The following is a 14833-nucleotide window of genomic DNA, read 5'->3' as shown; positions in this document are numbered from 1 at the left end:
CCTTCAGATTGCCAGGGGCAAAACTTTGTCCTAAGCTCATTTATATGATGCAAATATTTTGCCTAATTTCTTTTGTAGATGTATTGATGCAACCGAAAGAGAATTATTTTGATATCTGGAATAGTTAACTCAAAATCTTTGGATATCTAAAGTCTAAGACACAGTAATAATATTATTAAAATATCATGTTTCATATTTTGGAAACTGGTAATGCACAAATATTTTTGGGATCAGGTTGAAGAGGCAAGGAATGTTACCCATTACTCTCCTGTGGTTTACACAAACATGAAAACAACACTCCTGAGCAGAGTGAGAAGTAAACTCTGGATTTTTAGAGGTCAGAAAGCTGTTTGTCAGGTACCAGCATGTGGAACAGGGGTGCTTACAAATCCAGGTCTATCAAATAACAGAACTCATTCCCTTTGGCTTTGTTTAATTACAAACACCTCTAAAATCAATTAAAGCAACAAAAAATCAAAGTGAAGCGCTAGAGACCTTGTCCAGTGCATGCATGGCAAACACAGGTCCATCATGGGCCTTCACTGTCCTCAGCAGCAGGGTCTCCTTCCAGATGTAGATGTCACCAGTGGCAGCCCCAGAGAACACCAGCTCCTCCACGCGCCCGTACGAGACGCTCATCATGGTCTCCAGCTTCCCCACGCTCCCAAACGTGCCCCGTTTGGAGGTGAAGCCTCCCCCTGCAACAGCAGCACAAGGCTCGCTCTGGTTGGGCTGGTAGCCACAGGGCTGGAAAGGACAAATGTCTGAGCCCAAGATCTCCTGTGGCTGCCCAAAACTCCAGAATTGGCGCACAAGGGAAAAGCACAAAGAAAGTGAAGGCAGCGGTGACAGCCTCAGGTTCTCAGACTGTCTTTCCAAGCAAGAGAGAAATCTGGTGAGGAATTGTGCAAAAACAGCTGCTGCAGTGGCTGGCAGGGTGGGTTTTGCCCACAGCAGCTTCTGCCATGCTGCTTCTCTGTAGAGGTGAGCACAGCTAGAAGATTTAGTTGTTCCCTGGCACCCCGAGCATTTGGCAGAGCTTGGCAGAATAAATGTCCAGGTTTGCTCCTCCTCTGGCTGTCAGAGAACAAAACCACCCCAGCCTTGCCATGGGTCAGAAAGCAGAAGCAGCCAGAAGGCCCAGGAACAAATGCTTAGACAAAAATCCACATAAATTACAAATTATCATCTGCAGTGGTGGCCCTGTGTCAAGGGAAGCCACCCTGTGTGGGTTCCACAGCTCACACCACACTGAGTCCCCACTCCATTGAGCAAATCTGAATTAAAAATGCACCATTTTTATTGCAAAGAGACTATTCTGGGAGTAGGATGATGCTTAATGCACATTCCCATCATGGAATTTGGCAAACAGCAATGCAAGTCTATGTAATCACTGCAAAAATAACCTAAAGATGAAAAAAAAGCAGAAAAAAATATTTTTAATCTTAGAGCACCTCAATTACTTGAACCCTTAAAGTATGGTATGAAGTGCAGGAAGCTCTTAAAATTACCTAATTTTGAGTTGTTCTGAGTACTTGTGCCATGTGTACACAACTAAAAAGTCATGAAGAGTGAAAAATCCAGTCCTGAATAAAAAATATCCTCAATCAGAACCTGATTTTTTGGGAGCCAAGGATGCTTGCTCAGGAGAATTCCTTAGTAATATGACTAGAATTTAAACACAATTAACTGGAAATTCTTTCCAAGGAGGAAGGAATATTGCGACATTTGCTGACTCAGAGGTGGGTTTTCACCCCTTTAATATTTTGGTAACTGGAAAAAACAAATTCTTAAACCAAGAACATGGTGTTCCTGCATTAAAAATATTCACAAATTCTCATGTTAATCAAATATAAAATATTCAATACAATACCTGTTTGCTGCCAAAATTTGATGTGCTTCATCCCAACCGTGACCAGTCTGTCCACATGATGTGGATTACACTTCACTACAAATATTTTATCTTTATGGCCCCTGCAATAAAGGTAGACATTTTAAAAGCTTGGCAAGGGATGACTTAACATTTCCAACTAATTAAATCATTGATATAAATAATTTCTCCATCTAACAAAAAGTAGAGAGCTATATTTCCAGTCAGCAAGGGTTCAGCTCTGGGAGTTTGCCCCACTGAGCTGGCAGGAGGAATTTGAGCATACACCATGTGAGGAGTACAGAAATGTAGGGAATAAAAACCCTCTCCCACTGAATTTCAGCTCATTTAATTCATAACAAAGGAGCAGGCAACAAAGGTTAAGGCAATTAAAAGAAGACATAAAGGTCAACATAAATATTTAAATGGATGAGAACTCAATAAATATTGAAAAATACTCTGACAGGAAAAGTGAGGAAGTGTTTAATCTGTGGGCTTCAAGATGGAAAATAAAATCACAAATTTTAAAATGATAGTGTAGGAAGCAGTTCACTCAGCAGCACATTCACCTCCAGGTTTAGTTCTTGGGTAATTAAAGTTATGCTTGTTGATGTATTTATGGGAATTTACAAGCTTGGGTCTTATCATAGCAAAAAATATTCCCATTTCTAAAGCATTACTTTTATCTATGTCAGTGTTTTCTAAACCCCCCAGAGCAGCTTTTCACTGTACATCTGCAGGTTTTGTGCTAGGATTAAGTCACTTTTCCCTGACAGGCTCAGCAGATCTGGAAAACCACATGGTTCTGAAACCCCTCTCAGGGTCAGGATTTCCTTCCAGTGGATTGGTCTGGATGCAAAACTGGCCACCTTTGACATCTGCAGTACATCCTGCATCCAACTTACTCCACAAGGATTTAATGAAATTAGACAGGAGCTAGGAGAGCCAGGACAGGGAAACAAGCTGAATAATTTAGCTCTGAAACAATTAAAGCAAATAAATAAGAGTGTTCTTAATGTTGCAACAAAAAAACCCAGAAGTCACGCTGAAATAAATCATCCTAGAAAGATTAAACAAAAAGAACATTTCAAAAAATAAATATAACTGCAGAATAAACATGAATGTCTGTATATGGTGAATGGACACCCATTTTTCAGGTTTATATGTGTCCATATTAATTATAAGGATTATAAGATTATAATTTTAAGATTATAAGGAGATGTTCTTTATTCCTGTGTGCAAAGGCCACACAAGGGCTTTTGTCTGTCTCCTTGTGTCCCCCTGTGCTCACCAGAACAGGGAACTTGCCTTTAGGCACTGCTAAAATCTAAACAATGGCTTAAACTGGAACATTTTAGAAGACACATTCATTTTTCTGCTCTCTGTGAGGATCCTGCTTATTTTCAAGAGAACAGATGAGCAAGAATTAGATCCATGGGGTACATGCAGCATTGCATGGTGAAAAGAACCTGAGTGCTCCTTGTTTTATCTGTCCTGGGAGCACCAGCAGCCAGGTAGTGACACAGCTCATCATGATCTTGTTTTTAAAAGCTTAAAGGTCAGCATGGGAATATATAAAGTATTTCCTTGCAACAACCTGTCTGGGGACAGCAGAGCTGGGATTGCAAAGCCCAGGAAAATGTCACGTTTTACAACACAGCCAGGGCTGTTGCTAAGCAAAGCCTCCAGCACAGATTTGAGACAGGATTTAAGCCCTCACTGCCTAATAAACTGCATGTCTGAGGTGCAATTGTAGAGCTAACAGATTGTGGTACACACACATGGAGTAAAACACTGATTTCTTCAGTAATGGTAGCACTACTAACAGAGTGCTGCTGCCAGAGAATCTCACTTCTTCTGCAACACGTCACCATATAGTAATTAAAGTCAATTACCTTTCACAGGCACTTTTTTGCAGCTATACTAACAATTTCTACTGAGCAATGCTACATTACATGGCTGCAGAGAGCATACAGGATTCTGCCCTTGCCCTTCTGGAACAGGCATCCACTCTCACAGGAATTCTGCTCAGTCCTAGTGACCAGGGGCACATTTCCTTTGTCCAAGGCTGAGACAGAAACCAGGTTCTCAAACAGTTTGATTCTCCTACACTGAACATCTATTATTGCAACCCAGTACTTGAATATAAAATAGCAAACATGTAATTTTAGTCCAATTCTCTTCCCAGAATTGGTCCCTTCAAGCAATTGCAGAGGACTCTTCACTGTCAGGTTGTTGGCTGAGCTGTCCTTTGGCAATTGAAAGAGCAAATAGCTCAGACAAAGCTGGCTCAGAAGAAAGGCAGAATCAGCAGTGCTTGAAAAAAATATATATAGATTAGAGGGAACTCTTTTTTCTTTTTAGAAAGTGATCTGGTTATTGATGGAACCCAGCACATCATGGGACACATAAAGGAAATGACACCTCTGGTGACTTCTGCCCTGAGCCAGGACATAAAACTGGGAGAAAAGATTAAACTTCACTTGAAAAGCTTGAAACAAACCACAGTGCCAATGTGGCTCTCACGACAGAAAGGCTAAGGAACTCCTGCCAGAAATAGTTCACACAATTTCCAAACTCTGCACTGTGCATCCCCAGGTTTTTAATCTGGGTATGTAGCTCTGAAACACCATCCTGTTTTCAGAGGGAAGTGTTGCTTTATATCTTTTTTCATAGGGAAAAATGTGGATGATTCTATCCAGAAAAAAGTAATCAGAAGGGACATTTTAAACTGTGGCTATCCTTACCTGGTTGTTGCCAGCTTTTCTCCCTTTTTCCAGTCCCAGAACACAATGGCATGGTTATCATCCAGCCCAACAGATGCCAAACATTTCCCATCAGCTGTACAGAAGCAATACTGAGAGTTAAAGGTGCTAAGGCTTTAGCTGAAAATGTAACAGGCAATGAACAAAACAATCACATTGCAAACTGAATTTCTAATGATATAAAAATAAATAAAAAATGAATAAAAAATAATAAATTAATAAAAATGAAATAAAAATATAGAAATATTTATAATATACATTTTAAATATATATTTTCTTTGTTTATATATATATCAATAGATATAGTTATAGATATATAGATATATATAGATATATAGATAAAAAGAAAAAAACTCCCCAAACCAATAGTTCAAGAAATTTGAGTTCAGATCTTTCCCAAAGGCAAAAAATTCTTAAGTACAACAAAAATAGGGAGGATCAAACAAGGCAATGAAATTCAATTTCATAAATTCATAAGCGCTCTAAATTCACCTTGCATTTTATTTGAAATATTTCTGATCAGATGATGCCTTTTTTTCTTTGCTTGAAATGGTGCAGAGATTTAGTAGTGTATGAAATGTTCATAGGCAGGGTGATGAAACTATAAATACGATATAAAATTTTAAGGCTAAAAATAACTGCTGGCTATCTTTGCTTTCACTGCAGGAAAGACACAGCAGTACTGATAATGAGAGGAAGGAAAGCCAGAAGAGAAAATCATCCATAATTCAACAGTACCCAGGCACACTTGCCACATGTATGAAATAATGATAAACACAATCATGTCTAACAAAGTTTTGGAGACAAACTTTTGTCCTGAAATTCTAAAAAGATTATAAAACTAAGCCATGATTTTTGCAGTTTATGATAAGAAAATTGAACTTTATAGGGTGTAGGAGGAGCTGATCACCTGCTTGGATTTTTTAACTGCAGAAAAGTCAAAGTTGGAGGAAGCAGAGCTGGGCAGAGACTGAACGAGAGCACTGATCTGGGAATGTGCTTCTCAGAAATGAATGATGTGAAGGACTCTGGGCTTGGGCATATTTGACTTCAAGAAGAAAAAGAGAGTCACTGGTATAAATCACTCCATCAGAATGACTGCAGAGTTCATAGGGATGAGTAAGTTCTTACAGACTTTAATGACTGAGTTCTACTAGAACCAAGTCAAGAAGGAGAAGGGGAATTTAATAATCAGTCAGAAAGAAAAAGGACCAAGTGGAAAGAGCAGAATAAGGTAGGAAAAAATGAAGATAAAATACAGGACAAGAAACCAAAAGTTTATTTTAAAAATCCCCAAAAGACACAATAATTTAAAGTTTATTTACTTGAAACAGGAGGTTTATGCACTAACATGAACTATACCCTCCAAACAATATCCCAAGGTATAAATGTTAAATTAGCCACCAGAGGGCACAACCAAACTCTGCAGGAATGAAATGATCCTCTTGGAATCAGTGTCCTGAGAAGGGCTGCACCAGAAGGACCCGGCTTTCAGAAATGGGCAGCAGCTGATGTTTCAGAGAGGGAGTGAGGGCAGGGAGAACCAGGGGAAGAGTCAGCTGCTGCATCAGCTACAGCCAGAAAAGCTTGGGAGCCCCGGGTTTCTTTCTGTAAGCTCCAAAGTGTGTGATCTGAAGCTAATTCTGAAATCTCTGTTATTAAGACAATGCAAATCCCCTACACAGGGCAGTGCAGCCTCTGATCCTGCAGGGAGGTGCACATTTGCTCAGCTCTCTGTCCCTGTCAATGCCAAGAATCCCACCTGGAGCCAGTCAGGAATGCAGTGTGGGCATTACTCCTGGCATCAGGTCCTAAAGCAACACTGTAATGTTGAATGGTTGCTACACTTTTAAAAAACCTTCAGTATTTTTTTACAGATTAATGTCCACAGAATGTTTGGCCAGCTTATTCTTTACAGGTACATTGGTTCCAAGATCCAGAATATTCCTACTTGGACAGGAATTCACTTGGTGTTAAAAATACAAACCACGAAGTGGTATATTTTCAAATATAAGAACGTTTGCTCAATTAAGGATCTGAACAAGAAGATTTTTGACATCTATGCACACCAATATCAGTTAAATCATCCTTATCCATTTTCCCTCCTTCTGGCACTTTATCTCCTTTCAGAGGGAGCTTACACACCACAGTGGGTCAGCAATTTCACTTTTGAATTCAAGCTCTTGGATGAACACCAGGGCTCCTCTCCTGATAATGGAATATGACTGAGTTCCACAGATTTATCTCTGTGGAAGTCAAACTTCTTTCGTATAGTCTTGTCTTACAAATGTGATCTACATCCTAATGAATACCCCATTTCTGGAGAGCAGAATATGAAATAAGCTTTGAATATAATTGAAAAAAAAATCAGATCAAGTAGAGGCTAGTTCAGATAAAGTAATCTCTTTATTTTTTTTAATAGAAGAAGGGAGAATGAGTTTTCAAGCCCTTTTATAAAGATACAGAAGTATTTAAGTCCCCACCATATGGATGATATTCTTCAGTGCTTTAGTGCTTTTAGTAGGAATTATCCTCTAAAAACTGAGACAGCTTAGGGCAGCCAGCTTGGAAAGGCAAGTGGGAGAGAAAGCATACAATTGTTTGTCATATTTATTTCTTCTGTAAATTCACTGAAAAATGTGACAATTGCTAGCAAATGTGAAGAACTGGATGAGCCCAGAGATGACATTTCCAACTCATTTATATTCTTTGAGTCACCATCCTGCCTGCTTTAAAATTCTCACACCACCATGCAGACAGTGACCAGAATTCCAGCTGCACACCTGGTATTATCTACCAGACACTGCCAAAATCAGTCACTGACCAAGTGACCAAAGGCCCACGACTGACTTCACTACACACGCTATTTTTATCCCAAGTCAGCAAGCTTCCATGTAAAATTGGTACTGCCTGTCATTTAACACCTCTTTGAATTAACATTTCATCACAAGAGCTGCTTTTAAATTAATCATTTAGATAAACATAGGCAGTGGCTTACCTGAAAAATCCAGTGCACACACTCCTCTCTGGTGCTGGCCTTTGAGCAATGACAAACACTTCAGGGTCTGGGTGTCCCAAACATGGATGGCAGCATCTCTTCCAACCTAGATCAAAGGGTTATTTGGCATCTCTGCCCACAGAAGTTCAAAGCACACCAGTAACAGTAATTAGCATTATCATATCTTTGTCATGTGGCCTATTTTATCTTTTTCAAGATTTATTTTCTCTTTCAGAGCAATATCAGTGGCTGGTCTCTATCACTATTCAGGAGAATATTCATGGTGTCATTTATCCTGATGTCTGAATGAGTATGTACACACTGAATACATCACATTCAGTACCAGATATCAGGAAAGTGCCCAACAGCTTTTATCTGAGCAAGGCTGTTGAAAGCTCCTGCAGGACAAGAATACCACAACAGAGTAATGAAAGTCCAAAACCTTCTAGGAAGGAGCTAAAACACAGCTCCTGTGTTTTACTGCAGAGATTAAAAGTAAATTTAAGATTTAGAAGGCCATAGCACAAGACTGGCAGAGTTTATGCTATAGAGGAACGGCTTCATCATCACCTCCAGCAGTCTTGGCAGGGAAATAGGAAACAACATTCAGTTTGCCCGGATTTAGGAGGAAACACTTCATTTAAGGAAAAAGAGAATGGGGATTTTTCTAATTCTGTATAAAAATATAACTTCTATCAGTTTGAAGTCCCCACCTGCCCAGTAGCCACATAGTCCTTGATGGGGTGGATGCTGAGGCTGAGGATGTCGTCGTCGTGGCCGAGGTAGAGGCGCTGCGAGTGCTGCTGCCGGTTGTAGACGACGGCCACGGCGGCGATGTGATAAACCACCTCTCCTGCCTGAGTGTAGAACAGGTTGTTCCTGCAGTCATAGCCCCTGTACCTGCAGCAAACACCAAACACCTCGTGGCTGTCCCACGGCTGCTGGGGAAATCTGTGTTATAAATCATGGTGTGTTAAAGGAAAGGAGTCCTGAGGAGACAGCCTGAGCTCAGAGGTACGGCAGAGACTGCTCCCCCCAAGAGCAGGAATTCAGGAATCATTTCAAGGGCCTCCTTGCACTCAATTCCTACATCAGCATTCATTTCATAAAAAGACTGTAACATTTACATAGAATTGTGTCCAAGTAAGCTTCACAAGGAGTTGGATTGGAGCAGAGATCTATCAGGCATTTTAATGAATCACAGCAATTACAAACAATTAACAGAGAACCTTTGCTCTGGGAAACATCAGGTGTAGTGAGCAACAAGTACAAAACTCAACACTGATGTGTTATTTATCAGTGCTCTAAGCTTCCCTTGCTCCTTAGCAAAGAGAACCATGGAATGGGCCGGGCTGGAAGGGACCTTATGGATCACCCAGTTCCACCCCCTGCCACAGGCAGAGACATCTCCCACTGGCCCAGGTTGCTCAGAGCTCCATCCAGCCTGAAATCCAACTGAAAACAGAAAATCTGTATCTGATATTCTAAGAACTACCACAGTAACAATGATAAATTAATTGTGGGTAAGCACCAAAAAATGCTTTGCTTATGCTCTGATCCAAATTGTTAGAACACCCCAGCAATGTTAATCAATGAGAAATAACAAATATTATCTGATGTTACTCTACCCATGTATAAACTGCAGCTTCAAGCTGTCCTCGGGCGCTCGCTCTCTCTTAAGGAAGGGCACAGAATGGTTTTTCTCTTTACTTTGCTGTTTCAGCTGAGGTAGGTCTTCTTTGTAAACCTAAAGAGGAGTTGCTAAAGTTAACTGTACGTCTCTGGTTTTATAAATATTTGTGTATGTGAGTGAAAGTGACTTTAAGCATGAAATTTAATATATGCTAATGTGATCTTCAGTGGTTACAATGCAGAGCCAGGCACTGTTGTTCCCAGCTTTCAGATGATAATAAATGTTTTTTGGACAATGAATTCTCCTGGCCTGAGTGGCCCAGAACAATAATCTGGAGCAGCAGCAGCAGAGGGTATTTTTTCCAGAAGATTCCAGTGTCACTTAGTGATAAGGAATGTAAATGGTGACTGGGAATCTCCAGGTGTTTTTTAATTTCGTCTGTGCTTCAATGTGCAAGCTCAAAGCTGAGTATGAGGAACTGGCTCTATCTCGGGATTATGGTGAAATACCCAGGAACCAAAACCACTTCAGTGATCTGCCAATGTGTCCAGAATCCCAAAGCACAATTACAGCTCTGTACACACACAAAACACCTTCCATTGAAACACTTCAGAAGTGCTAAAACTCTGTGGCGCCACTAAAGGTGTTTGAAGCACCCCCAAACAAAATCCATTACAATGCTAAAATGTAGCTTTGGTGTTTCTTTCCTGTGCCTACATTTCTTGGACAAATGGACAAAGAAATTGCCACTCCCACAGAAATCTACCTGACTTCCAATTAGCAACCCTGGATTTTTGGAAGAAAGGAAAAGAAGGAAACAAACTCAGTGAAACAAAATACTGGGGCATCATGTTCTGATGCATCTCAAAATGTAGAATCCTCTCTGCTGCTTCAGGCATAACATTAAAAAGAAAAAACCCAAACCAAACCCCAATTCTCAAAATAAGATCAATGTTTTTATTTCCCTGTGCTTTTGTCAATTATTTCCTTTAATAAAATGCCAAAAGCAGCTTCTGCTTGGGGCTGTCTCACAGTTCCTATCTGAGATGCTATTTTAAGTTGTTTCTGGTTTTCCATGCATTAACCTGCCTGGAATATTGCTGTTTAACTGCCTACAGTGATATTGTCACTTGTAGTTTTTAAACCCAGACGTCCTTTTTGACACACAGACAGCGTGGAGGAGGATGATGACTGATTTGAATACAAATGGAAAATCAGGAGGAGGAGGAGGATGGGACCAGCACTCTGGTGAAACTGGGTTTAAATGAGAGGGAAGGGAGAGAATTTTGAAAAATCTGTTTCATTTGCCAATCACGACTGATCTCTGAAATAAACAGGTGAAAGAAGCTGTTGGCAGAAGGACCTATGCAATTTACTGTAGTCAAGAAAGTGAGGTGAAAAGATAAAGGATTCCCTCGCCTAAAACCTGGAATGTTAGAGGTGAACTTCCCACATTCCAGAAAGCAGCTTCATGTCAGTCATTAAATCCCTTAATTCAACATGAACCAATTTATTCTGGGATTTCCCCCCTCAATACCCGATCCCAGTCCTGCTCTGAGGAATTTCTGACCTTTCCCCATTGCAGCTAGAAGGCCACTGGACACTGGACAGGCAATACTCAGCTCACAATCACAACAGCTCCTGGAATCAGGTTCAAGTGGTTTGTAAACAGAACTCAAATCACTGAGTGGTTTGGCTTGGAGAGGACTTTAAAGATCACCTTCCAGCCCTTTCAAATTCTCATCTCCAGCTCAAGGATTTACGTATATTGGTTGCATAATCAGCTGAATACCATCAAAATAACTGAGAGCAGCTATGAGTCAGCAGTAAACTTCTTCTCTTTGCTGAGTGGTGCTGGGAAGTTGGTCCTGTGTGTTATTTCACACTCACCTGGCGATCATAGTTGATTTGGGCTTCCTGCTCAATGTCAGAATCCAGCTCTGGCACGTCGGATAAATCTGAATCCGATTCCTCACTGTAGGAATCAACACCGCCCTCTGCTTTAAAAAATCAAATCAAATCAATAAACTGAACACATGAAACCACAAGAAAATAGCATGTGACATTTTTATATAATTGAGACTATGGGCAAAGCAGTATTCAAGAAGTTTGGAAGCTCCAGCAGCTTGTAAAAGTCACGGGGGCTGACTGAATGTGTCAGGCTTCATTTCTGTCTCTCCTGCTTGCCTGCCCGGGGCAGGAAGGTGGCAGAGAGAAGAAAAATCACTGAGCAGTTACTGGTACAGTTCCAGCATCAGAGAATTCTGCTTTCAAAACAGGGTCTGGAGAGCAAACACGCAGAAATGGCAAATAAAAGCTTTCACTGATCACTCTTTGTGCTTAAAATATTTGCTGTAATGTAGATATTTTACCAAATTGTGCATGCACAGAGTGAAATTTTGCCCGTCTGCTGCAGGGAATCCAGATTTTAGCAATCACCATGACCCAGATCATATGGATTGGGTAGGATAATATAAGGATCATGACTATAACAAGAAGAATATCTGAAGTACAGCTACTGCATAAATATGAGAAATTTATTGTTGTGAGATATGTGAGATTGCATTGAAAAACAAACAATTAAATATGTGTAGTATGACTTCTGAGTGCAAGTTAGATGGCTAAGGTTGAAAATTTAATTATCCAGTTCCTCTAAATGTCTTCTTTCACACACTTTGAGGAATGCTGTTTATGTATTCCCAAACACAAATAATTTCAGACTGCAGCAGCTTTTAATGTGCCCCAAATCAAGGCTTCTCTTTGAAAGCTTCAGTGTCCCAAACATGCTGAGTATATGCAGTTCCAAAGAATTATGATTTTTTTTTCCTGTTAATTCAATAAAAGCTCTTCCAGCAGTGCTGCATTCTCTGCTGACTTAATTTAATAAATACTTGAACAGAGATGATGTTCACCTTGTGGAGAGGCTTCCAGGATGCCATTGGTTATCCCTTCTGGAACAAATCTCCACTGAAAAACAGAGTGATCAGCACCTCCTGTGCTCAAAACCCACTGGAAATCGTGGGACCAGCGCACATTGGTGACGTGGGCTGAGTGGCCAACATATTTCCTGAATTTAGCTCCTGAAAACAAGAAGAGAGCTGTTGGTTTGGGGAAAAAAATTAACCTTGTAACTAATGAAGTTAGGTTCCTAACAGAAACATATGCTTGTAAAATCTGAAAATCAAAAATTACTCAAATGCCTCATTTGATATGCTGATTAGAAAAGTAATTATGATATAAAAATAAGTGGCATAAAATAATATGGACAATATCTTCAGTTGTCAGCAAAGTACTTCAACCTTGGCAGGAAGTACCAAGCACACACACAAGGTTTAATTTTCACCCTTCTGCCCATGAGTGCCAGGGTGAGCCCAACACATGCATTACATTTTTCCTAAAACAGATTTTGAAAATATACTGGGATGTGACATCAAATTAAACACTACAGCTCAGAAAGGCAAAAGATTGCTTGATTTGGATTGCTGCCTTTCTGCCTGGTACAGTGAAAATTCTGAGGAAGCAGCCACACATTCTCAACACTTCTGAAAACAATTACAGAAGAGTAATTGTTAAAAAAAACAGAGAGTGTTAAAGTCTGGTCTCATTAATGCCCACAGGAACTGTGCACACATTAATTTGAATTTTACAGCAGAATGAAAAGCCACCATTAGAAAATACACTAATATGGTGTTGAGGCAAATCTTGCATTTTTCAGCCATACAAAATTCCATCTTACCTTTCTTTAGGCACGGAAATCTGAATAATTTCACCAGCCCAAAGTCATCACCAGTCACCAGCACGGAGCTGTTGTAATTCCCATCCACAGAGTTGACATTTGTGATGTTTGTGTATTTTGGCCAAATTCCACTCACTTCAGATCCTATCACACAGGTCCATGAGGCCCAGTGAATTCCTTTGATCTCATCTTTGCTCGTTAGATGCTTCCCAGCTGAAAATGTGCAGGTGAATTAACCAATTTCATCATTTGCTTTTTAGAAACTCTGTCTCTTTTCATTATATTTATCTGTGTATTCTAGTTGTGATTAATTTTTAACCTCAATTAAGAAGAGTCACAATCTTCTTTAAATTACTATAATCTCTCATTTGTGGTGTTTGAGGACATCACAGATCTAAGGAGTTCTAATGCAGCTGTATTAGAAATAATTAGAATACTAATGAGAATTAGTATGCTAATTAGGATTAGCATGCTAAAAACATTGGGAAAACTTCATAGTTCCAAATCTTCCAAAGAAATGCCTTCAGTAGAAAGTACTGTGAATAGCATGAGTTCCTAGAACACTTTCAAGTGCCAGAAGGTTAATAATACACAATTTTAAATCATGCTCACGTGCTAGGAGGAGTTTTTCATCCACATTAAGTCCCTGAAATGTCACAATTTGGTCAGTCAGCCATTCTGTGGTACGTTTTACTTGCAGGGGCTGTTTTAGAGTTGATTGAATGCTGCCAAACTAGCTCAAAAGAGCCCAAAATTTTATTTCTAAAGCTCTCTTCTGCAAAAGTTTCCTCTACATACTAGAAAGCATTCTCAAATAAGAGTGAAAATAAGTCAATTAGCTATCAGTGTTGCTTCTACTAACAAGGTTTTACATTGAGAACCTCAGCAATTCAGGCTGACTCAAACAGTTCTCCTATTTTTACATCCTTAAAAGCACCCTGATCCCTAACAGGAATCATTCATCATTTGAAGGAAGGACAACAGGGACAGAGGGGCATTGGCAGCTACCTGAGAGCAACCTGTAAAAGTTGCTATGAAAAAATATGTAATTCACACAGCAGAGACAGCTTTTCCTGAAAGCTGAGGATATTCAGTGAACATTGATTTAAAAAACAAGCAGTGGTTATTTCTCTGTGTTTCAGCCAGGAAACTCTACTTTCACCTGTAATATTTGTGTTGTATTTGTGGTGTTCTCTCCAAACCAAAACCAAAACTTGTTTATAACACGAGCCCCTGGTAAACTTACAGGGCATCTTGTAGAAGAGCCTCTCTCCAGCACCATCATTGGTCTGCAGGAACTTGCTGTCCACAGACCAGTCGATGTGAGTGATGAAACTGGAGGATTTGTTGCATTCCCCGATTTTTTTATATCTCTGGGCTACGGCGTAGATGTCCACGGGGCCATCGTTGGAGCCCACGGCCAGGTAGGAGCCGTCCGGGGAAAACTTCATCTCATGGATCACCTCCTTGCGGTCCTTGATGTGAACCACCTCGGTCATGTCCCTGCAGGAGCCAGAGGGGGCAATGACAGCTGGAAACCCGGGGATTTGCAATCCACAGATAAAAATACTTTCTTTTTTTGTGGCTAACTTCCTATTCCTTCCATTGATTCTAAGTATTTTTTAAAGCAACAGACAGAAACCACACAGCCCATCCACAGTGCTCTACATTCTCTTCACCTGCTCTCATGAAGTACTGCTAGCAGCATCCCACCCAGATTTATTGAGATACATTTTCTAAGGGCATCTTTCAAACCCTGACACACAGCACTGTTAAAAGCAGGGTCCTGGAAGGAGAAGCATTCCTAACCCACGACAGAGATTTCTAGGAG

General features: G+C 40.2%; 1 protein-coding gene across 1 annotated transcript in view; it reads right to left on the bottom strand.

The window, feature by feature from the left end:
* Window positions 1–14505, bottom strand: part of LOC131573950 (echinoderm microtubule-associated protein-like 6) — a gene marked incomplete at its 5' end in the record, with an annotated part of 44967 nt that extends 30462 nt beyond the window's left edge. The window contains 10 exons of the mRNA XM_058828296.1: window positions 496–698; window positions 1874–1974; window positions 4618–4711; window positions 7634–7739; window positions 8347–8533; window positions 9262–9380; window positions 11157–11263; window positions 12179–12346; window positions 13003–13215; window positions 14249–14505. Of these exons, the coding sequence (XP_058684279.1) occupies window positions 496–698; window positions 1874–1974; window positions 4618–4711; window positions 7634–7739; window positions 8347–8533; window positions 9262–9380; window positions 11157–11263; window positions 12179–12346; window positions 13003–13215; window positions 14249–14505 (1555 nt within the window). The remainder of the gene's footprint in view (window positions 1–495; window positions 699–1873; window positions 1975–4617; window positions 4712–7633; window positions 7740–8346; window positions 8534–9261; window positions 9381–11156; window positions 11264–12178; window positions 12347–13002; window positions 13216–14248) is intronic.
* Between the last annotated feature and the right edge of the window lie 328 nt (window positions 14506–14833).

The sequence above is a fragment of the Poecile atricapillus genome (assembly GCF_030490865.1).
Source record: "Poecile atricapillus isolate bPoeAtr1 chromosome 3 unlocalized genomic scaffold, bPoeAtr1.hap1 SUPER_3_unloc_1, whole genome shotgun sequence".
NCBI classification, from domain to species: Eukaryota; Metazoa; Chordata; class Aves; order Passeriformes; family Paridae; genus Poecile; species Poecile atricapillus.
Note: the sequence above shows the minus strand (reverse complement) of the source record. Positions and strands in the feature narration are given on the sequence as shown.